This window comes from Acanthaster planci, linkage group LG02 (genome assembly GCF_054643075.1).
Source record: "Acanthaster planci isolate LZ-2023a linkage group LG02, COTS_SCS, whole genome shotgun sequence".
In the NCBI taxonomy this organism is placed as follows: Eukaryota; Metazoa; Echinodermata; class Asteroidea; order Valvatida; family Acanthasteridae; genus Acanthaster; species Acanthaster planci.
The window spans coordinates 31,832,789-31,856,086 of NC_141778.1; the positions used below are offsets into that span (position 1 = coordinate 31,832,789).

The following is a 23,298-nucleotide window of genomic DNA, read 5'->3' on the forward strand; positions in this document are numbered from 1 at the left end:
GTAGAGCTGAAGGGTTGAGAGGCTCCTCTGAGAAAAAGCCTGCCTGCCTGCCTCCCCCCCCCCAAACAGATGAGCTGGGAACCTCATATCAAGGGTTCACTGGTGGAAATACGCAGCCTCAGGGGAATGAATGCTTAAAGGGATTTGGTTTCCATTTCAGGCTGTATGCTTAGAAGAATTTTTTTCTGGGAGGAGTCTTCTTTGTGTGTGGGTGTGTTTTTCTTAATTTCAGAAATGTGTCTTAAGTGAAATAAAAGCTGAAATGATGAGGCTGTTGCATATTCTAGAGGGCAATGACTGCAGTTAAATGGCATTGCCAAAAAAAGGGGAAAGTGCAGCGATGGTGTGCCATATTGATTTGCTAAATTTTTAACAGGGGCATTTTCTAGCAATTCAAAGAAAGGCACCCTGCTCTGGAGCTCCACAGGAGAATGTGGTCACTCATGCGAATTTATAAGATCAGTTTCCTCGTCTTTTGTGGCCCCTCCACCAATCCCCTTGTAAACTCTCCTGGATGCCCAAGGCGTGACGGATTTCTTAAATGTTCCGAGAGCAAAGGTGCTCGGGCAACACATCTATGTCTTCCCCCGCCTGTCCAAAGATAACAATTTGCATTCTTTGGCAGCTTTGGGTTTTAACCCCCCCCCTGTGACTAAACAGAAGAGAAAGGAAGAAAGTTTGGTGTCTGGGTTCTCCTGGACCATGAAGACCAATTAGTTAAGAGGCTCTTTACTCGGTGAAGCCAAAGATATTAAATCTTTCTCTTTTTCTTTCAAAAAGAAGCAGTATCCTTAGAAGATGTCTGTTTATGCATCTTTATTGAGTCATCTTCATTGAAGCGTCCACCTGAGCAAATGTGTGCATGGGAGCATATACAGGTGTTCCAGCACAGGCAAAGCCCAAGTCACTTGCCCAGGATAATTCCATATTTCCCCAGCAATTAACTCCTCTTTCAGGTTGGCTTGGGGCCCAGGATTAGCCTCATCTAGAGTGAGTCCTTAGGACTTTTAATCTCTCTCCCTTTGACTGTCCTTAGGGATGATGTAAATGAAAGCTCAGTCTCTTCTCTATTGGAGGTTGGGAAGAAACAGAAAAGAAGTGGTCAGTTGCTCATTTTCTCTCGTAATTAACTTTTGCAAATAAGGCAAGAGTGTTCTTGGGGTGGCATTAAATCGGTCTAGACTTGGCGAGATCTGATACAGAGTTTAGTACAAGGGGATCTTAACCTCAGAAGTGCATGGTTAAGCTGCTTGGTTAGAATTCTAATTGACACTTCCTTGTTAGGTATGAGAGCTCAGGGGACAAGAAGATGAACATGAAGGCTTCTGCCTTTCTCTTCTTTCTTGTGGATTGAGGGATGAGTTTGTCTCCCCCGAGGCGTAGGCGTAGGTCTGCTTTGGTCATGTGGTAAAATGTAAACACCTGATTTCATCTTCAGGGAAAGAAATGCTAACTCATACATGCTTAGCCATTGAAGTAGACATTGATTTTGTTGGTTTTATGCTGTGTGTCCTCTAATATCCACTGATTGCATCCATCCGTACACAACTTTATATGTTCAATAATTCTGTCTGTCCATCTGCATATGTGTTGGTAAAAATAAGATTTGAACTGAACTGAACAGAACATGGACCAGTTTGTCTATATCCAAAATGCATGTCTAGTCATGAATTCATGTCTGTCAACCTCATTTACCAAAATAATGTTCTTTAAATTTGGAGACAGTCGTCTGAGTTTTTCAGACTATCAAGTTGTAGGCAAGTATACATGTAAGCTTATTCAGCATAGCGGTTATGAGGTCTACATTTAGTCTGTCTCAATCCCCGTCTCTTTAAGAGCCCAGGCCCTGTGAGTCATTTCCACCTGTCTTGAGCCCGGAAACTTGTCTTTCTAAGCTGGGCCATTGTGCCGTGTGGAAAATTGTTATTGGCTTCCATTAAAAGTGCCTTCCTTTGTTTGGTGGGCATTCCAGGTAAAGAATTCATTAAAGATTTCAGCCTCAGAGCTAGACGGGTTTTCCCGAAGTTGATAGGGCTGATGTCCGGGACTAGGGTGGGGACTTGAAACCATAGGAACCAATACGTCATTTCTGAGCAGGTTAGCTATATCTTTGAGGTCAGAATTTTGATAAATTGTCTGGAAGATCAAAACGATTACAAAGAACCTAGAAAAGGACTAAGACTTCCAGCATAGGCTAGATAGTATCATCAGTAAAGAGGTAAACATGGAAGATGTACATGTATTTGTAGATTCTTTTTATTTGTTCAGTATTAAAGAATGTAGGAAGTAACTTTTGTTTGCAGTTGAGTAGCACCTTAAGAAACTTGTGTTGGTGGATGATAGTAACAACCATTGCAACATTGTGAAAAGACACAAGTTCTTCCAGCTAGCCAGAGAGGCCCCTGTAATCCATACTTACTGAGCCTTGAAGGGGGAGGGAGGGAGGTTTGCCAGGGGATTGTCAGCTGTTTCTCTCTGGCAGGCTGTTGCTGTAAGGTCAGTGGCCATAGCTGAAATTCAATGACATGTCCTGGGGTGATAATTACGAAATTGGACCCCCCTGCCATTCTTTCTGAAGCATGGTCCAGAGGTTTTGAATGTCTTAGGATGGACAGACCCTGGAGTTTTGGGATTTGTCCTTCCCTGATGGAGTTCACTGAGAACTGACAAGTATGGACATTGCCATCTTCCCATGCCATTTTTAACGGGGTAGGAGTGGCCAGTATATCCTTATTTTGGTAGGGGTGAACCACAAAGGTTAAATTGTAATTTTGTGTATTGGAAAAAAAACGGCCCCCTGTGTCTTCAATGGCTTCACCAAGTTGAAACAAATTGTCTAATTAAAATTTGAAGAAAATAAAATCACAAAGTTGGAACAAGGAAATTTGAGAACTTACCACTTTGAGAAGCAGAATATCAAGTGACAGTGGTATGTTGTACTTTTTTAGGAAAGGATCACTACTTCTAGCATTTTGGTTTTGTAGATGCATCCAGGACCATTGCAGTGAACAATATTTTTGGTCCTGGCCAGAAAATCAGAGTAGTTTGGATTTCTGTTTCCCTCCCTCTCTGTAGACAAAGGGGTATTGTTTTCCGGTTCAGGTAAACCATTCTGAGAATTCAGAAGTTCATCTTTTTAACCCAGCATTCCTCAGGCCTTTCCCTAGGTAGTTAACTCAATTATCAAAGGAGGAAAATCAGGTAGTTAAATGGTGATGAAATCCAAAACTGCCTATAGAGCTTAGAGGTAATTTCGTTTGTACTTTTACAAAAGGAGCTTTCAGGGGAGAAATTTAAGTGGAGTCAGGAGGCTGGTGTTCTCAAATTGCCTCCTTGTTGTATTAAGGTTGAAGGGGTATCAACAGTTTTTCTGTCAGCCCATTCATTTGCACAGGGCACACGTCATGTTGCAGGTAACATTCTGAAAGTGTCTGGACTGCAGCGGCTGCTTCGATCTCTTTGTCAGCAGAAATGGCACATTGTCTCACAGGGCATTTACTGGCTTTTCCTTTCCTATCTGAAATGTGATTCCATACATTGAACCCACAATTGATTGGCCACAAATTTGTCAGCCTAGAAAACCTGTCTCTAAGATTAATTGGCTGGGATGAAGTTACACTGACAGTTTGGTATTAGGAGTCCTTTTGTGTAAATGTAATCAGCTTTAGATGCATAAACCGGACTCTTATTTTACACCTTTGCTTTTGAAATTATGGAACTCAATCTCTTAATCATGATTAAACAGTACTGCAAAGTGGCATCCTTCATTTGATGTTGTACTCCTGTTTGTGGTGTACTCTCATTACCTGGGCTGCATTGAACTCTTGATGACTTATTGATCATAGGTTCTCTACATGCCTGAAACCCTTTGTGGCTGTTCCAGTGTATGAGACTGGTTTGACTCTGAAAGTTTGAGGCTTGGGAAATGGGGGATCTCTGAGTCTGAAGCTATTAGCTGTGCTGCTTTGTTCATTCTGGAATTATGGGGCATTCAGTTTCCAAGAGCACACTGTCTGCTGTTGTCCTGTTACAAAAACAGGTTGTATAGCTTTTGGAAGATTAACATTTTCCAACCCATCGTTGAAAAATGTACTTTGGCTTTGCAAATCACAGTTGTGGTTGGCATATGATGGCTTCTGAAGATGTGGTCATCAAGTTGGTACTCTCCAGTTGCGGCTTCTTGCTCATGATACTTTGCCAGAAATGTGAATGTACTTACCTTGTTGTCCCCAGTGCCCATTTGTGCCCAATTACCATCAGTCCCAACTGCATTTAGACTAATTCCGTCTCTCTTTCTGGAGGTCCAGTCTGCCCATTTTACCAATCAACCAATTTTGGTCCTGCGTAGAAGAGTGCACTAGTTCTTGTTTTGTCCCGTAATGCCACCGGCATTTCCCGTCAATTCACTGTAAGAAGTCCCAGTGTCCAGTTGATCCCCCTTTTTTGGACATAATGGTACATTCTCCAGAGAAAACCGATCACTTTAAAAGACTGATTTTGTTTGACACAACCTTACTCCTTGTTCCAATCCCCCTTCCATATTTAATCAAATTTTTTGGAAATCAATTTTCCAAATAATGACCTCTTTGGGGGAGGCTTGCACAGGCTTTGATGTAAATTACTACATTTGCAGTCAGGCAGAACACCATACTAACATAATATTACAGCTGCGACTTTAAAATCACTCCAAAGAAAGCACCCTGCTTTTCATTATAAGTGATCCTTTGTGTTTTATCACAGTATCAGTTGGCTGGACATTTTTGTGATAACAGCATCAGCTTGAGGTCAAAGCATATATGCCACTTGGGAGCACAGTGAAAGTGGTGCTGATACCTTGCCTTGGGGGACCAGTCTGTCTGCTAAGGGAGATGTTTGTTGTCTAGCAAGTTGTTGGCGGGTGCACCTTGTGAAACACAACAGCCTGAAGAGAAGTCACCAAGTTCAACTGCTTTAATTAAATGGTCCCCCCTCTCCCACAAAATACTGAAAAGCTACAGGTGTCCTGTAGTGATTGCAGTTTTTAGGAATGTGACGCTTAACTAAAACAAAGAAGCTGTAACTGTATGCTAAGTTTCTTGGGTTCAGACTTGGTGGCTTGAGAGTTTGCTGATGAAGATGTAAGTGCCAAAAATGATAAGGATAATTGAAGACCTCCAGACAGAACCTGCTCAGCAAGGTTTCCTGGGGTGGAAGTAACAGTTACAAGATGATACTATTTTTGGGGGTGGGGGTGGGGGTAGGGAGAGACGACATTCAAGGAGCCAACTTAAGGACAGAACTTAATTGGCAGAGGGAATGGAACCTAGAGGTAAAGAACAGTATAGCCTCTTGTCATAGCTATGTCCTTCCAGTGCTGTGCAAGGTGTTGATTGCTGTACTATTTCATTCCCTTAAAGAGCATGGCTTGTATTTTATTGAGCGACTCCTGCTGACATGGAGTAAGAGCATCAAACAAGGGATAAACTGTATTGATTTTGCGTACCGTAATCCCGCTCAATATGTTTCAAATTTCCCCCACCAGCTGCCCTTGAAGAAACTAGCCCTGGTGGCACATTATTGAAAACCAGAAGACAATTAAGGTTACTTTGATGTGCCTGGTGTACTAAATTTGAATGGTTCAATTAGTTTCAAAATTGGCCTGGTAATGAAAGATTGGGGTCAGCATCCTTGGCAGGCCAGACAGGAGATGCTGGGAGTCTTGAAGTTGCTATTGTGTAGGTGGGTTGAAAGACTTAAGATCTTTTGTTTGCCTTTCAGGATAGGGAAAACAGCGGATGGATCTGTTGTCCCATTGTTGATTGACCCATATTGATCTGAACTTTTCCTGCATAGGCCCCAGTGCTTGGGACGTTTTCCACACTTTCCTTTAGTGGTCATTAATAACATAGGAGCCAGTGTGTCTGATCATCAGTGTCAAGAAACAATTGGCTCTCACCAGTTGTCAGACTTGGTGTATATTATCACAGTTTCTCCATACAAAGTAGACTTTTTGTGAGTTCTAAAATGAAGGAATTCTGAGGTGGATAAGAACTCTGAGGCATGGGCTGTGTTAAGTTGTCCATCAGAATATCATTGATTGGTGGATGGGTAAAGCTTATCCTTACAGGTTGTATGAATTCAACTGGTGATGTCAAACCTGTGCCAGACACCATCACCAACAAAAGCCTCTGTGTTAGCCACATTGATACTGAAGTTGTTGGGGAAAACAAAGGAGAAAAAAATCAATGTGGAATTTGGTGTATTTTTATCACTATGCACACAGGGTGAATGACTCTCTGTCTGCTGCCTGTAGTGGCAGAGTGGGGAGCTGGAAGTCCAAGAGGTTTATTTGTCATTACAAGCTATTCAATGAATCGACCCCAATCAAAGTTACGAAAGTTTCCCTAAGCCCTCTTGTCCAAATAATTGGGGGATCTTGCACTTTGTTCAGCACACCATATTGATTTTTGCTTGAAACTTGTGTCATTAAATGCCATGTGCAGATGCTGCTTAGAAGCATGGGATAACAGGGTGCTCATGGGATAACAAACTAGTATTACAGTCCTGTAGTGCTATCACTGACTAGGATTAGAATGACCTGTCTGAAAACAACAGGTCACTGACTATCCCCCCCTAAAAAAGTGCAGAAGCATCAAAGTTCTACAATTGTTCTCTTGAATCACAGGTACATGTAGGCTTGCTGTGGCCAACCAACCCATAAATTGAAGAAGGGACTATTATTTCCTTGGATCATTTGGCTGGTGTGATCCTGTAGTGATCGATCACTAAGAAGTGTCAAGAATTTGTCCCCCAAAGCCATTTTGTCTTCCCCCTTGCCAGGGCACATCAACTTGCTCTCATGTGACAGGACTCGTAAATCATTCCCAACAACCAAGAGTTTGTTGTCGCTCAATATTTACATGCAGCCCATTGAAATTTAAAAGTTGTGCAGATCTGTTCAAAATCTTACTTTGGTTTGCTGAAGTATCATGTCTGTTTGTCCCCACATCCATCATTGCCACTTCTTTTGGATCCCTTTTGTTGTCATTTCAAGATTCCAATCACCCAATTCCTATTCACAGGGCTGCAATTTATCATCTTTCAGAAAATGCTGCTGTAGAAGTGTCCAAACGTTTAAATGCTTTTTTTTTATTGGAGGGGACAAAGGTACCATCAGGCCTTCCTCCCTTTGGGCAAGGATGACTTACCCCTTGAGATGCCCTCCTGATGAGAAATAATGATTGGGGTCCTACCATCCCTGGGCCATCCAATAAACCAACCCCATTTCCCCTTGTAAATTGTTGCCTGGAGGATCAGGTACCCCTTCCACATTTGAAAAGGATTTTAAAAGGGCAACATCCTGCAATGGAGCATTGAATTAATCATTGAGAGTAAGTTAATTTGATGTAAATTAGAATTTGGCCCACATGTATTTGCACATTTTTCCTTACCCTTTTGAAACAAAGCTGTAGTAAATGGGAAGCAAATGGCTTCTTTAATCCCACCAAGACATTTAACATGGTAGATAAAAGCTGAATTACTTCAGCAGGGTTTCATGGTAGCCTTGATTATCACAGCCATAAGTGTACCTCCCACCAGCATCAGGAAATGTTTGATTGTTAGTTCAATGGTTCTCTCCTTCCCAGATTATCAGATGGGCACAGTGACAAGTCAGGGAGCTGGGCATACCCCTCCAAATACATAAATAACCACTCCTGTCCATTATCAGACCAAAAAAACAAACCACAGCTTGCTCTTTTATTAGGTTTTCATTTTCCTGACAGTCCACTCACTATCCTTTGGTGAATAACTGGACAAAAGCACTTGGTACTCGGCAAAGTTGGTTACAGGGCAAGGCCTCCGCAATTATCCCCATGTACCTGGGTCTGTTGTAACAGCAGTCATGAAACTGAAAAACAAGTGAATGTTGTGTCAAGTCAGCAACGGGGGAAATTGGTTCTGTCAGGCCACTCCAAGGCCAGGCCTCAAATCCCAGCAATTAATGGCCAATTCCCACAGTTGCAAAGAAAATAGCCACAGTGCCAATCAGGCCCTCTGCCAGGGTGCCTCAGCCTGCTGATGTCCCTTCATGCAAACCACATGGGTGATGGAGGACCCTACCACAATATCCAACAGAGAGATAAATATATTACAAATAAACTCCGGTGGTGGGCCAGGGAGTATCTGGGCCCATGTGCAGTCTGTCTGTGAAGTGTCCAGGACATCTTGGTCCTTGGTGGTCAGTCAGTAAAAAGAGTATCCCTGGTGTCCTTTTGTGATTACAGGGTTTTCCCTTCCAAGAAGACAAGCTACCAGCACCAGACTGTGATACATTGGAAAAGTGTTCAGATAAAGTTGTGTATGGTTGCCTGATCTTCAAAAACTGGAAATGCAACAATTACAGTATTGGGATAGAGACTTCAAACCAAGATACTGATTTTAAGTAGTTCTTGTACAATTTTTAGACTTCACATTTTATGTGTGGAAGATATCAGACTTTAAATGATACTGAAGCCACACAGGTTTATGCATCAGAATGTGTCCCTGGGCCACACTGATCATGCTTCTAATCATGTTGTTAAAGGTTGCACATATCAAGGCGTTCACCCAGAGCATCAAATGAAGAGTTGCAGCTTACTAGGATGGCCACACTCAGATTTATGTACATGTTCTGCCGCATATCTCCAACATCCAGAAGGGCATGGAGATTTGTATATAGCAAGTTTTTTCCCCATTGATTGATTCCACTCACCTGTTGGCCCCAGACAAATGAGTTTGATCAGCTTGGAAGTTTAGGTTCCCATTTCTGGCAAGAGGGGTTTCTTGCAGATTAGAAGTGGTGTAAAGTTCCTCCTGCTTAGCAAATTGTGTTTTAAGTATAAACAGTTGCCCTGGCAAGTTTGTGCCTGAAGCTAGGTCATGATTGGATCTCCTCCAGCTTTCTCTCAGGACAGTGGTTAGAAGTCCTTTGTGGTAAGAAATGGAGGACCCTCTTCTTGAGGGCAGGCGGGAAACCCATGAGATGTTATCTGTAACTAGGCACTTCTCAAGAAATCAATATCTAGGATTGGTGATTGACTGTGTTGCAGCCCCTCAGAGCAAGAACTGGCCCTGGGGGTATTTTGTGGCCAACTAACAAGAGTGGCTGCAACATCCGGATATGACTGGGGTATTGTGATATGATTGCCCATAAGTCAAGGAATTCATCTGGGATACTAGTGGCAAACTGGCAAAGTACTGCTCACTGGACAAGACCTGCAGGATGTCTACAAAGACCTGGACAAACCAAACGGCATCCACCAATTTCACATCAACTTGGACTGTGAGCTATCCCAGTCTCAACCCTCTCCCCCTCCCTGTCTCATGGCCCAAGATTCCCCAAGATCGCATTTTAGCAATGATATTAACAATGCACTTTGAAAATATGGAAATCTCAAGCCCATGTACCTAGTTTGTGAATCACCCAAGCTGTGGGGAAGCGAAGTCCCATGTGTATTTGGTCATTGTCAAGGAAGGAGAAACTCACCCCAGAATTCTAGACAGATGTCAGTGGCTCTGGAATTTAAATCACTGTGGGGTGGTCGAGACACTTCAACAAAAGTTACATTTTATGATTTGTGACGGTTGATCTTATCTCTCAGGACATGAGATAACTTGTCAGATATTTTGACAGAGCAATGAAAAGGTTAAAAGCTTGAATCATCTGGGGAAATTCTGTGGGATTTCTTCAAGTTTCTTTGAAGTGATAATGAAGACCTGTGACACATGACTGGTCCCCATCACCTGCCAGGGTCCATGATGTCCCACTTATGCAGGTTGTCCTTGACATGTTAGGTTCTCTCAAGACCCCCCCCATGAAATGAGATCAAAAAGTCATCAGACAACAACAGGTACATGCACATGATGCCGTCAATGTTATTCTGCCATTATTAGTGGTAGCTAATGATGTTGCATAAGCCAAAATCACAGGAAAACATGCTCTGCCATGAGCACATATTGCTCATTTTGCTCTTTGGGACATTTTTGCCTGACCAAATCTACTTTTACTCAAATACCACAAATGTTCTGAAAGTGCTCAGTCAAACGGTAATTCCAAATCTTTCATATCTGTCACATCTTAATTTCATGTCTTCCAGGTCCATGTCTTGTCTGGTGCCTCGGCTGTTTTTTGACAGAAGCTGACAGCTACCTCAGTGAACATGGCTGTGGGGGGATAGGGCGGGCACTTACTCCCCCCCCCAAAAAAAATTAGAATTGAAAGGGGGTTGAGGAAAGAAAGAGGAGTGCAAAAGAAACGAAAAGAGGAAACTAGATAAACCCAACAATTTGTTGAAAAAAGGCCTCAAAAGTGACCCCTGTCCAATGGAATTGGTTTATCGAATCATTGTTGATAAGTGATTTGTTCCCCCCTCCTTGGAAAAGAAAAGTTTAACATCCCCCCCCAAAAAAATTCTTGGTGATGCCCAGTGAATCCCACTGTTCCAATCCTCAAACTTTGGTGCTGTAAGAGATAAGCAGGTGAAGGAGGGAGGTGACAGTGATTCATGAGGTGAGGGCAGTCATGGCACCATAGTGTTGATGGATGAGGCTGGTCTGCTGGCTGGCCCCGTCTTCCTCACACCTCACACCCCAGGCAGGCTGTTGTGCGAGATCTTAGCATGATGAACTGGGGCTCTGTGTAACAAACACAACCAGTGCTGCTGTAGGCCGAAAGAATGAATTGAGCATATAATATTGTCCCAACCCAAGGCATTGGTAGCTAATAAATAGGTCGCAAAACTTCGTCATGATCATGTCTCATTAAACGTTTGTTTGCTTGAAGCCATGAGTTCGGAAAGGAGGGATGGTATAGTTGCTACAATTCTGATAAATTCCCCTCCTAATCTCTTGATAGCAAACTTGAAAAGGGAATATGATAAAAATTGCATTTTTATTCAGAATCACATAATGCTGCCTTAAATCTGTACTTTCACTGTACTCTACATGCACTTTTTTGTCACAATGTTGTGTTCATGTTGCCTAATAGTTGGGACAGGCAGCTGCAGATCGTTTCTTCGGTTGAGCCTTTTCATCATGAATGATCCCTTTCCATCATGAATTCCATCATGAATTCCATCATTTCCATCAGTCTGAGGGCATTCCATGCAGTTCCTGCAGCCCTCTGTGTAGCCAACCTCTACAGTACAGAGCATTATGTGATGCACAAATGGAGTTACTCTTTCTCCACTGATATTTCGCATTCATCTCAACATTCTAAGGGGTATTTCCTGCTTTGACAGCTGTGTGAAAATTGAAACCTAAGCTGGGTGCTTGTATGAGATGGACACTCAGAGCAGTTTTTGAAAATGCAAATGTTTACATTGTGCTGTCATCACACAGTGAGCACAGTCAAATCGGAAAGTAAAGAAGGCGTGGCATCATGCACAAATGTACATGCCCAGGGTATTGACAAGTGGTGATTCAGCATGTTGGCAATTTGTATTATCGTATTTTACAGTTGTGTATACATACAGTACATTTCACTCACCTGTTGGCATTTGGACTCTTCTAAAGCCAGGCTGTGATAGTATATAGTTAAGAGTTAATGACGTGAGTAAAGATTAAGGTTGCGGACGTCATAACTGTTAACACCGATTAACTTTAGGGGGGGACTACAAATGATGCAGTAACTGTCAGACTGGCAGAAATTGAGCATCATTGCAATACAATTTTGAACAGTCCCTCTAAGGGTTTTTAGCTTTTGTTTGTTATATTCCATAAAGTTGCCGTTCTCACTTAATAACTGAAGAGGCAAACTTGAAAGTGAACGTTGGAGATCTGTGTAAACTCGAAGATGTTGTTTTGGATGACGATAATTCAGTTGTTTTGACTTGGAAATGCAGCTATCTCGTAAGTGTGAAAAAAGTCTGCAGACACAATCCAAATGGACTGATAGCTCTTTGGGTTAAACTGGTCTTAATTGTTTGTAAGCTCTTCCACTCTTTAAGGCAACTCCTGCTAACAAAGACAAAGCATGGAAAATTCTGCAAACCACTTGGTGTGAGTGTTAAGTAAAAATTTGTCCCCCCTCAACAAGGAATATAAAGTCATTGTTTAAAAAAGATAAGCGCTTAATGGAAATGTGTTAGTGCCAACAGTCTCTTGTTGAATACAGCAGCCTGTGGTAACAAGGGCAGAGTGGTTGCTTAAAGAGCGATTAAAAAGACTCTGGTCTGTTTGTTGATGTGCCAGTTCCCTGAGATGCAACAAAGGGCTCCAGTGGATGTCATTGTGTAGGTAGCTAGGCAGAGAGAATCTTAAACAGAGATTGATGATGGTTGCGATCAGGGCTTCTGAATGGCAGTTGTTTGCTTTCCCATTCAGCAGTGTAGCCCTCTGGCTGTGTTGAGAAGTTCTTTGCATCAACCCCTGAGACAGTTCCCCTTCTGCAACTGACCTACTACCTGATCAGTCTAAGGCAGGGATTTGTGGAGCTGTGATTGCCACAATCTTAAGATGGACCTCATTATTCTTTCCCGAGTTATGCATTCCCCATCTGAGTTTGTCCTGCTTCTTTAGTTAATGCACACAACCCCTGTCCCCCCCTCAAAAAAATCCCCCAAAGGCACTAGGTACACAGCTCATGTGTCCTAGTGCTTTCAGCCGGTGGGTCTTAACATTCAGATGATTACCCAAGCTTAACTCCAGCAGCTTTCAATTCGGCGGCTCAGACTGAAGACTGCCCTCCCTACCACCGCAAATTTTGAAGTTGCCACAACACAACACAAGACCTGAATAACGTAAACAGGCCCTGTTGCCTGGTTGTGGTTTTGCCTGCCCCCTTCAGCCCCTGCTCTCCTTCCAATAAGTGTAAACTGCCTCAAAGGTCTTTTTGAAAGGAGTAAATAGTTTGCACTGAATACCTAATTTTAGAACCAAGGGGCATGCAGGTCTTGTCAACACTGTAGAAAAACAATTGAAGAGGACTTGTTTTGGTGCAGACAGCTCTTCACCCCTATCCCCTCCCTTCTTCCCTCCAGGTTGTTACTAATTGTTGTTTATCGAATGAGAGTCAATTTGCCATGTGATGTGCATGGAGGTGCCTGTCCAAAATAGCTTTACAGAATTCCATTTCTTACCTCTGTGCCAACTTCTAGACAAATACTTCGAATCACTTGTAGACAGAACTTTGTGGAATTTTTAAGGTGTCTTCAAAGGGGGAACCATTGTAATTTTTATTGCACCCCGAATCCTGTTGATGAAAGGGAAAGAACTTGTTTGTGTTGGGCCAAACGATGAGACAAGTGTTTCTAGAAAGGGATGGGTGGTGAGGTGGTAAGAGTTCAACATATTCAAAGGTGGTAGAAAAATAAGTCAAACAATTTGGCAGCCATCAGATTGAGATGGAATGAAGGCACATTAAGAGACTTGAGATTGTGAGAGTGAGATAGAGTGTGTGTGTCAAGGTTGGAGGAGGCTTGAGAGATTGAAAGCACCACAGTGCACCAGCTGTTAAATGGAACAGGGCTTGTAATGTGAAATGCTATCTGGGGATGCAAAAATAAATTAGAGCGAGTCAAACATGGAGTCAAAAGTGAAGGTAGAACAGACAGTGTCATAAATGGATACCCTGGGAATTAGTTATTAGTCAGATAGGATGATATTGCTCCCCAGTATGAGATTGCGTGAAGCATTGCTTACTTACTCATGCCCTTCGTTGAATTCAAGTGTCATTCAGAATGGAAACAAATTCTAAACCAATCACTGTACTTGTTCGGTGCATTTTTTCAGGTGGTAATGAGTTGCCCAATCAGCCTTTCCGTCTCAACTGGTCTTGGATCTCTTTGGAACGTGAGTACTATGAGGTAAATGAGACTGACAAAGCACTGGAGCTCAAACTCATCCGACGTGGATACCTGGGCGAGACCTCGTTTGTTGGTGAGTAGTCATTTTACTCTTCCATCAGAATTAACTTGTCGAACAGCAGATGTGATTTAATTATTAGAATATGCATTTATTGGTGTTTGTGAGTTCAGAAACCAGAACATCTTTTAAAATGCTCTATAGTCTTTTTGAAATAAGCATCTGAATGGATTACAATTAAACTTTTTAGTTGTTGAAATCATGGGTTAAGCAGTGTCAAGCTACTTGACTTATATATAAGTGTGGTAGTCTGTTTGCACCGGTAACTTCCTGCTGAGGTTTTTGGTGCTCGTGTTAACCTGGTTCACCAACAGTGTTGTACTTTCAGGTCACCCAGAATGCGAAATAAATGTTCCTCTGTCAAGTGCAAGGAATTCAGATGGAGTGTGCAATCCTGTATCCATAGCAACCCTTCATCAATCAACTCTTGCCTTCACTTCTCTCCCTCCCACCTTCTCCAGGCATCAAGGCTGTTGATGGTACAGCCATTACCAATGAAGACTTCCGTGGCAAGTCGGCTCGCCAGGTTCAGTTTAACCCTGGACAGGAGATGGGCTTCTGGCGTGTGCGCATCATCAACGACAAAAAGTACGAGCAAGCTGAGGTGTTTGAGGTCATCCTGCACGATGCAGTCATGGGGGCCTTGGAGTACCCTGACCGTGCCCTGATCAAAATCTTGGACTCTGAAGACGGTGAGCTCTCACAGATTTCATAAAGAATTCTTTCCCAGAAATGACAGACCCTGAAAAATGTTGTAAGATTGTACTTGAAGTAAAGTCCATTGAAAGTACGCGTTAATGGTCTTGCCTTTTTGTTTGAAAACCCAGCACATATATAGTTTTAACAAAAAATGAGAGATGACAGAAGAAACCACATCTTCAAAGTGAATCCAAAAGCAAAATGTATTGAGAGTTTGCCATAGTAGCAGGTGAAAAAAAGCTCACCAATATTGTGTATGATTTGAATTTTTTTCTTAGATTGCCACTGTAAGTTGCTTCTAATGGCTCTGAGTATTTCTTGAGCTAAAGTGTTGACATGAAGGTATAGTCTGTTCATTGGCCTCCCAGTTTGAAGCAGATCAGCAAGGGTTACTCTTTATGCTCTTAGTTGTGGACATTGCATCCTTTAGGCATTGAAGAAAAGTTATCCATCCAGATAAAGGAGTACTTTAAGCACTAGTAAAATTTCAGATATATACAGTTTAGAATGAGCACAGTTTACCCTCCCTCTACATAGAATATGAATCACTTGGGGGGAAAAGGTGTTGGTATTTTAAGTAAGATCTTCTTGTGTAACTTCTTCCTTTTTACATTTGTAACTGTCTTCCTTTTTTAATGTTTTGGTTTGAATGCGAAGGCCTTCACAGCAGCATTTTGCTTGACAAACAGCATGTTAGTTGAGTAATTGATTGAGTGTATAGGCCGACCAAGAGAAATCAAGGATTTATTTTGGGCTTATTAAGAGCATTCCTCAGCAGCAATCAGCCCATTGGAAGCTGAAATTAAATGAAGATTTTGGTGGAGGATTAGGGCCGTTGACCAGGACTGGTGATAGAAGGACTGGATGGCTGAATTCACTCGCATTCAGATCTCGCCTTTGGAGTGAATGCAGCTAGGGGATTAGGTGGGCGTCAAAAAGAAACAGTGGCACTGAATTGGAAATGGGAGGGTGGCTGAAGGGGAGAAAAAGCCTGAAAAGAGATAATGGGATGGTCAGAATATGGGAGCCTGACTTTTGGAGCTATTTGGGTGTTGGTGGAGGCCAGTTGTCTGTTTAGGCATTGTGGGTCCTTGTTCTCTGGAGAAAGATGCTCCCTTGTGGTCATAGAACCTTTGTGCCTGTTCTCCTGGGGTTGTTAACCCCCAGCACTGTCACTCAGACATCAATGCAATGGAACCCCCTCCCCCCCATAAAAACTGACAATTTAGAAGGAGGTATCATGTAGGAAAGCTTGGAGGTACAAACAAGACAGTGAAGCCTTTCTCTTTTTTTGAACCACTTTGATTTTGCCGTTTGATCAGTACATCACAAATGATTTTTAAAAACACAACAACCTTGTTTTGGAGTGGTGGATGTTGAAAAATAAACTGTTGAGAGACTGATGCACCTGATCAGCTTTGTCCCCCTTCCCTGCAGGGAAGGACTCTGAAGACTGAAAAGATACCGAAAAAGTGGTTAAAGAAATATTGAAATTTGTATAGTGCACTGCCTTCCAACAGGTCAACGGCACTTTCACCCTAGCTGTATACTTCAGCAAACCATTTTGTTTTCACCTTGAAATGTGTTTGAATTTGTTGGGGATCCCAGCATAAAGTAAACAGGCAAGAGAGGAGGGTAACTGTATCAAGCAGTCAGGGCAAACACCAGAACAAAATGCAGCCTGTAAACAGGCTGTTAGTGATTACAGTGTGCTGCAAGGCAGAGCTCCTAGAGATTCTCCTGAAGTGGACACGTCTAATGAACTGGAAGTGAGATTTTCAATAGATGGCTTTTCGATTGTTGAATGTGATGCCAACATTTTGCAGGCTTGAAAAGCGAATGATGAAACACCATTGGGGTTCTTACCAAAACACTGGAAGAGTTCAGATTTTTTGACTGCATAATCCATTGATCAAGTGCTGCAGTGAATTTAGGTGCATTTTAAAACCAAATCAGTTACAGCTGTAGAGATAGACTCGGATAGTTTCCTTTTCTTTTCCTACATACAGAATCCTATGTGTACATCGATGCTGATAGCCCCTACATTATCAATGAAGACATTGGGGAGGTGCTCATTCCAATCCGACGAGGTGGTGACCTTTCTGAGGAGATGATGGTCCTCTGCTCAACGATGCCAGGTACCAGATGCTGCCTTTTGGTCCTGCATGGCCTTAAAATTTTAAGAGAGTTTGCCAGGTTCCCATTTGTACAAACAAAATTTATCCTTGTGTAATTTTCAGTACAGTTGTGGGGGATACGGGGATTGATTTTTCATAAGAATTACATTAATTTTGGCACAATCAATTCACAAGGTTTTATATTTTTTGGAGCTGCAAGATAATAGGCATGGATTTCCTAGCAACTCCCCCACGCACCAAATTGGCAAAAGTAATGTGCCCTATTTCTGAAGTTTTCATGAATGTGTCCAGTCTGACAGTGAATGTGTGGCACATGGACACATGTGGTTTTGATTTCCATGCTCATGGATCTGTACCAGTATGCTATATTTAAACTCTCCATGTGGCATTCATTTCATCACAAAGCTAGTATCACCTACATGCTACTTTCTGTTTTCACTGGAAGAAAAACCTGCTAAAAGCTGACTCATTTTTGGCATTCTCTCCTCCACTAAAGCATGCTGATCAGTCCTCACTAGAGATTTCGATACTTTTTTCTTCACTGTATGAATAAAAACTGACATTGGTAGTCTTCCCCATAGGTGTTCTCATACTATACAACACTGATCCCTGTGTCAACTCAATAACCCACAGGCTCTTTTGTGGAGTTTTCCCCTGGGTAGTACTCAAACAAGCCTGGGGACATAATGGGTCACAAGGTTTAACACACACTGGGGACCTGACCATAATTAAGTTATTCCAGAGGACAGAATTCAGGACTTGTTCCTGGACTTGTGTTTCCTTAGAGGAGACATCAGTGATATATTCACATGTGGAATTTACTTAACAGCATAACTTTGTTCTGTTATCTGCAAGACTGGGCAAATCTCACAGGCACTGACCTTATCAAAACCAATAACGGAATCAGAAATTTGAGGACTTTTGTTCAAGTTAAGGGTGTACCTTGGGGGAGGTTTGCCAATAGTGGCATTTAGGAGACAGGTGGTGAACAGTTAGCCTTGTTTTCTAGACTGACCAGCAAAGGGTGTCACCTAACCATGAATTCAAATCTGACAACTTCATTCACCATGTTCATCAATTGTACTCCTACATACCGTGGGAGTTAGAAAGCGAGGACTGAATTGAGCTTGGAATTGCTAGTTATAACAGTTTCACTTTGAATAGCTTTTATTCTTCCAAACTCACGTATGAATATGGGGGGCATTTTTTAACCTGATACACTTTTCGGTTGGGGGGGGGGATAAATTGTGCCAATATGAAATGCGGAACAGCAATTTTAAGAATGCGGAAGACCGATCAAAAGATTACCTGCTTCACTGATTCCACATACTTTTTTTCCTTTTTTGCCGCTCTTTAAAAGTAAACCTGAACAAGGCTCATCACCAGTATGCAATACTTGCAAGGCTTGGTCATTAATGTATTTACTTAACCTTTAACCTGACATAGGCACAGCCACTGGTGCTGATCCTTCCCCGGTCCACTCCTTCAATGATTACATCAGCCGTCTGGAGGATGACAACGACAACTTTGTGCGCTTTGACAAGGACGAGGACCTGGCCTACTGCCGAGTGCTCATCATCGACGACTCGCTGTACGAGGATGATGAAGACTTCCAGGTCAAACTGACCATGCCCATGGGAGGTCGCCTGGGCGAGCCCGCCCAGATCAATGTGGTAATTGCCGCCGATGCTGCTGATGGTGAGTTAATGCGGAGCAATTCTTCTGAGGGGAGTGGGGGAAATAATTGACAATCTTCTTGTTGATTTGCTTGATGGCCATCAAAATAAGAGTTTATATTCACATTTAAAACACACAAGGCTTTCAGCAATCGTCACATTAGTATCAGAACTCTTGGGTGTTCAAAAGGATTTGCAAAGAGGCAAGATTAAAAAAGTCAAATAGCAAATTGATGGTGGAGATCAAACTCTTTAGCCATGTAATGCTAGAATGCACTTGGCCTCAGGGCAAGGTTAAAACTTAATTAAAATAATCACCAAGGTGAAAGAAATAAGTGTAAAAGTCCATCCCAAGGTTGAGGTATTGAACCCAGCATATTTCAGCCTACCAGTTGGCAGCACATTGCTTTATGCTTATGTAGGCAACACTTGATACAAATACATGCCCAGTATGCACACGGGAAGGGATGGAGGAAGAAAGGAAGGGGAAAAAACAGAGAAAAGCCTCAGTCTAGAGTGACAGTGTTTTTTCCAGTGTGTAGCATTATATTTCCAGAGTTTTATAAGGGGAGTTAGTTAGCATTCCTTTCACACCCCTGGTTATGGTCTACTGGATCTACTCTTGTCTGGCCCAGTGGTGACCCCTGCAGTACCTGTAGGCATGCTGGCACTCCATGGATCTCCTTATTCCAGATCATTGGAGCTGAAACTAAGTGTGTAGAGCTAACAGGTGTCGTATGATCCTGTGCAGGAGTAGTCTCAGGTGTACCTCAGAATTGTGGCTATTGTGAAACCGACCCGTCCTCATTTTGAAAGGGATTGAAATTTCATGAGCTGTTTACATTATGCATTGCTTAGTGTGAAATGGCTTACCGCACAGATAGTACACTGCAGTAGACAAAGGAACACAACTGAAGACTGAAATGTGGTGTGCATTTTCTTTGGTGTTTTTATGAAAATGGTGAAAATGTCAATCGGAAACCAACAATTTGAGTATTCATTTTCGAAAGTGCTAACATGTGTTCTGCAATGTTTCTTTTGTGTTGTTACATTGTGTTTGACAGCCAGCAGGATTAAACAAGTTCAACAGAAACATTACAAAATCAAAGAAACCTAAATCATGCTTTATCACTCAGACAGTTAAGAACTAAAATGGTTGTATATAAGATGCTGGAAATCTCAGATTTTCAATATCTCTTGGCAAACATGGATCATTTTTCTGATGGAAAATTACAGTATACATGACAAGCCTCCCCATATCTAGTCAAGCATTTAGTTGTGCGTGGATATCTGTAACTGACAAAGACAGAAAGTACATACATTGTGTTGTGTGTATATATAACTTTGTACCATCCAATAATGTCAAAATAATGCCACTCAAAAGGCGTGAACCAAATTGAAGACAGGGTCTCCATTGTTTCCCTATTGAGGCAAGTTTTCAAAGGTTTATTCATTAAACATGAAACGTTTGTCATTTTGTATTTTTTTCTCCCTTCCACTCTTTGTTACATGGAAAATTGGCTCACCTATGAAGAGTTGTTTCCCTGAAAGCCATCTTTGGGCATTAAAACGTAGAAAGTGATTTTGACTGAGGGAATTTTGTCCCATCTTACTCCATCCTCTAGGGGTGGCCATACCTGCCACAAACATTCTTTGTGTTGGGCAGAGAAAACTTGAGTGCCCCAAGTGTACTCTTGTGGAAGATGGAAATATTCTCAATTTCACAAGGTTGTTTACTTGGAAACCACTGCTTAAGATTGTATAATACAACCCAGCATATTGTTGGAAAGCTGAGGTTAATTTGTGGTTCCCAAGAAAAAAAATCTCTCAGCCACGGCAAGATCAAAAGAGACCAAGTGTCCAGTTCTCTTTCAGAGTATGCTTGTAAATATTGCCAAATCATATGCCTTTCTGAACTTGGCTAACACAGAAGTTGTGCATGACTGGCTTAAATACCCCTGCTGTAGTTGTATTCATTTCAAGCATCCATTGCTGTACCAACCAAATACATTTTATTGGCAGAATTTGCATCAGTTTGGGTGAGAATTTTCACAAAGCACTCAACTTCCTCCTGATTTTGTGTGGGTATTAAACAAGAACTCTAAAGCTTAGCCAGTCACTGAGTTTTAACAACACCTGGGGATTTTTTAAAACTAGACTCTGAAAGGAGGATTACACGAAACGCACCAAAAACCCCATTCAGACCTAAATTTTCTAATATTGTGGTGTCCATTCAAAACAGATCACTTTAGTCATTCAAAAGTCCTTAGGAAAATACGTCTACACGTGTATCTGGGCAAATGCAAACAGGCCTTGTGGAGCAACTTCATATTTTGAATATGGATTAATGAAACTCGCTGCGGGGGCTAGTGGCAGTGCTAACTTCTGTTTTCCTTCCTCCACTAAAAAGGCATGCTTCATTGCACGGTATGCTTGCATTGACCGTTGACCCTGCACAGAAATCCCTCAGAACTGTAAGAGAAGCTTCTACATTGTGGCGTTATGAAAAGTCCTGTAGGTTACCAACTGAATTTTCAGTTTTGTGCATAGTGTTGCCTTCGTCTTCCTGGGACATTTTCATGCAGTTCCAATGGTTTCAGTGAGCTGGTCTCTTTCAGAAGTACATGTAACCCCCCAAATTACCCTGCCCTTATACCTAAATTTGGTTAGTCCATCACAAAAGTTTATGTTATTTACTAAAAAACGAAAGTGAATCCTTTTTTACCCATGCTTGGATTGGAAACCAATACTAAACCAAAAAGTGAACCTGGGGCATTTCCTTTTTATCTATTCAGTTTTGGGGAGGATCACGGTTCACAGATCAAAGGGAGAGAGTATTGTGGAAAGACACAACACGTAGTAGAAAAAGCAGTGCAGATGTACTTTCCATTGTACCTGATTCTCTCTGATCAGTTTTCTCTGTTGCAAAGGAACAAAAGAGGCATTTGTAACTATCACGCTAGTGTTCTCAGTATCAAGGCATGTACCACTGCTCTTACTTTTTTGGGGGGTGCATAATTTTCCCCTTCCCCAGTGTTTGGAAGGAAGGAAAAGAGAAAGCAGACCAGGCTGCTGTTGATTTATTGGTTGGTGTGGTGTTTTTCACAGTACCCTGGGATTAGGATATGTGAAGGGAAGCACATCAAACCCAGGCACCAGGAAAGGAAAAGGGGAAAGTGCTGGCCCTGATATGTCAGGATAACAGACCCTTGCCATCTGGAGTTCAGGCAAGAAAACTTGAGGCCTATTTGGGGCTACTACTCAAGCATCAGATATTAATGTCATGGTTGGCAAGTTCTTGTTATCTAGTTATCCAGCACAACTCTATTTTACAAAATTTCTCTAACATTCTTTTCATGTCAGATATCGGTAATAGCCAGCTGCAGCAGTACACATGCTGCGGAATGCTTGCATGAAAAAAAGTTGGAAATGGAAACATGCTTTTTCAGGACTTTGTTATCAAATAAAGGTGGCAATAACTGGGGAAGTGGATATTTGGAATACATTAACCCTTCCAATTGTGATCTCTCCTGATGTAATGTAATTGGTGCATAAAAAGCCACAAAACCAAATCCCAATCTCTCCTGGCAAACACCAAAGGTGTGCATACCACAATTTAGAATCTTGCAACCACAATGGGTGGTCTGTAATGTGTCTGCACAGGGAGCCACTGATATTTTTGTGCCTGCCATGGCTTGTGGTCCAAACAGATCAATTTTTGTACTGCTGATTCCTGCAGCGGCATGAAGCTGTGAGGCCATGCGGGACATGTGTGAATGGGCAAAGTTTTTGCTTACAATGTTTCAGAATTACTCAATTTGGAATCACTTGGTTCTCCAACCACTTGAAAAATTTGATGTCCAGCAGCAACTCTGATCAGCATTTTTTCAGCAAGTGTCCCATTGGGATGTTTATATTGATCATGTTTGGCAATTCAATAAAAATCAATTACATGTTGATTCCTTACTCAAACAGCTCAGCATGGAAGAGACAGCTGGCTGCAGATGTCAAAGATCACAGGGGAAAAAAGGCCCTGTCTCTCTGGAAATTAGCACACTTAGCAAAGCTGTCCTGGGTGTTTACATTGATTACTAAATCTTGAACAAATTGATGTCAAAAGGAAGCTGTTGCCAATGACCAAATGCAGCCGCTATTGTAAAATTGATTCCTTGGCCCAATTTCTTGAAGGATGTGGTCCTGGTGACTCTCTTAGATTTGTGAATATAAACATCTGTTTTCAAGGGCTCACTTTAAGTAGGAAGTGACAAAGAAAAGCTCTCTGTCATTGGCGGGCTTACTCAGTTCATCAGAAGGAGGGCAAAGGAAGTCACCTTAACACAGTGATGACTGAAGTTGGTAATAATCGAGTTTGCAGTGGGCGGTGTTGAGCAACAGTATTAAAGCAAAAATGTATGAAAAATTGTTAGTCCTGTTCTTTGTAGACTTTGTGAAGCTATTTTAGATTTGTTTTATTTTGTGTTTTGGCTGTCATTGCTTGATCATCAGTATGACTATGAGGCAATGCGGACATCCGGGAATTTTGCAAAATGGCTGGTAGCAACCAATGAAAACAACTGCAATCAACGCATGCGTACGTATGTATGATTGTGTAATCCGATCTTCTGCCTGCCTGGTGCATTCGTACGTTGCCATGGTTGCCGGTTTCATAGGTTACTACCCACCATTTTTCAAGAGTCCCAGATGTCCACACCACCCCATAAAGAAATGCATATACTTAATTGGGTTTGGTCCCCCCATTTTGTCCAAATCACAAAGTTTTTTCCAAGTAAGCTATAAATTTAAAGGTCTACACTGCCAAAAGCATTTGAGGTTTTGTCATTTGTGAGTTTTTCATTCCACATGTCAATACAGTAGCAGAAAGGAATATATTACTTATTAGTTTT

The 23,298-nt window shown here is 41.9% G+C and overlaps 1 protein-coding gene across 2 annotated transcripts in view; it reads left to right on the plus strand.

The window, feature by feature from the left end:
- Positions 1 to 23,298, plus strand: part of LOC110976830 (extracellular matrix protein 3-like) — a 100,728-nt gene that overhangs the window by 60,776 nt on the left and 16,654 nt on the right. For both annotated transcript variants that reach the window (XM_087129953.1, XM_022230439.2), the window contains exons 3-6: positions 13,750 to 13,896; positions 14,343 to 14,573; positions 16,590 to 16,718; positions 18,165 to 18,416. In XM_087129953.1, the coding sequence (XP_086986079.1) occupies positions 13,750 to 13,896; positions 14,343 to 14,573; positions 16,590 to 16,718; positions 18,165 to 18,416 (759 nt within the window). The remainder of the gene's footprint in view (positions 1 to 13,749; positions 13,897 to 14,342; positions 14,574 to 16,589; positions 16,719 to 18,164; positions 18,417 to 23,298) is intronic.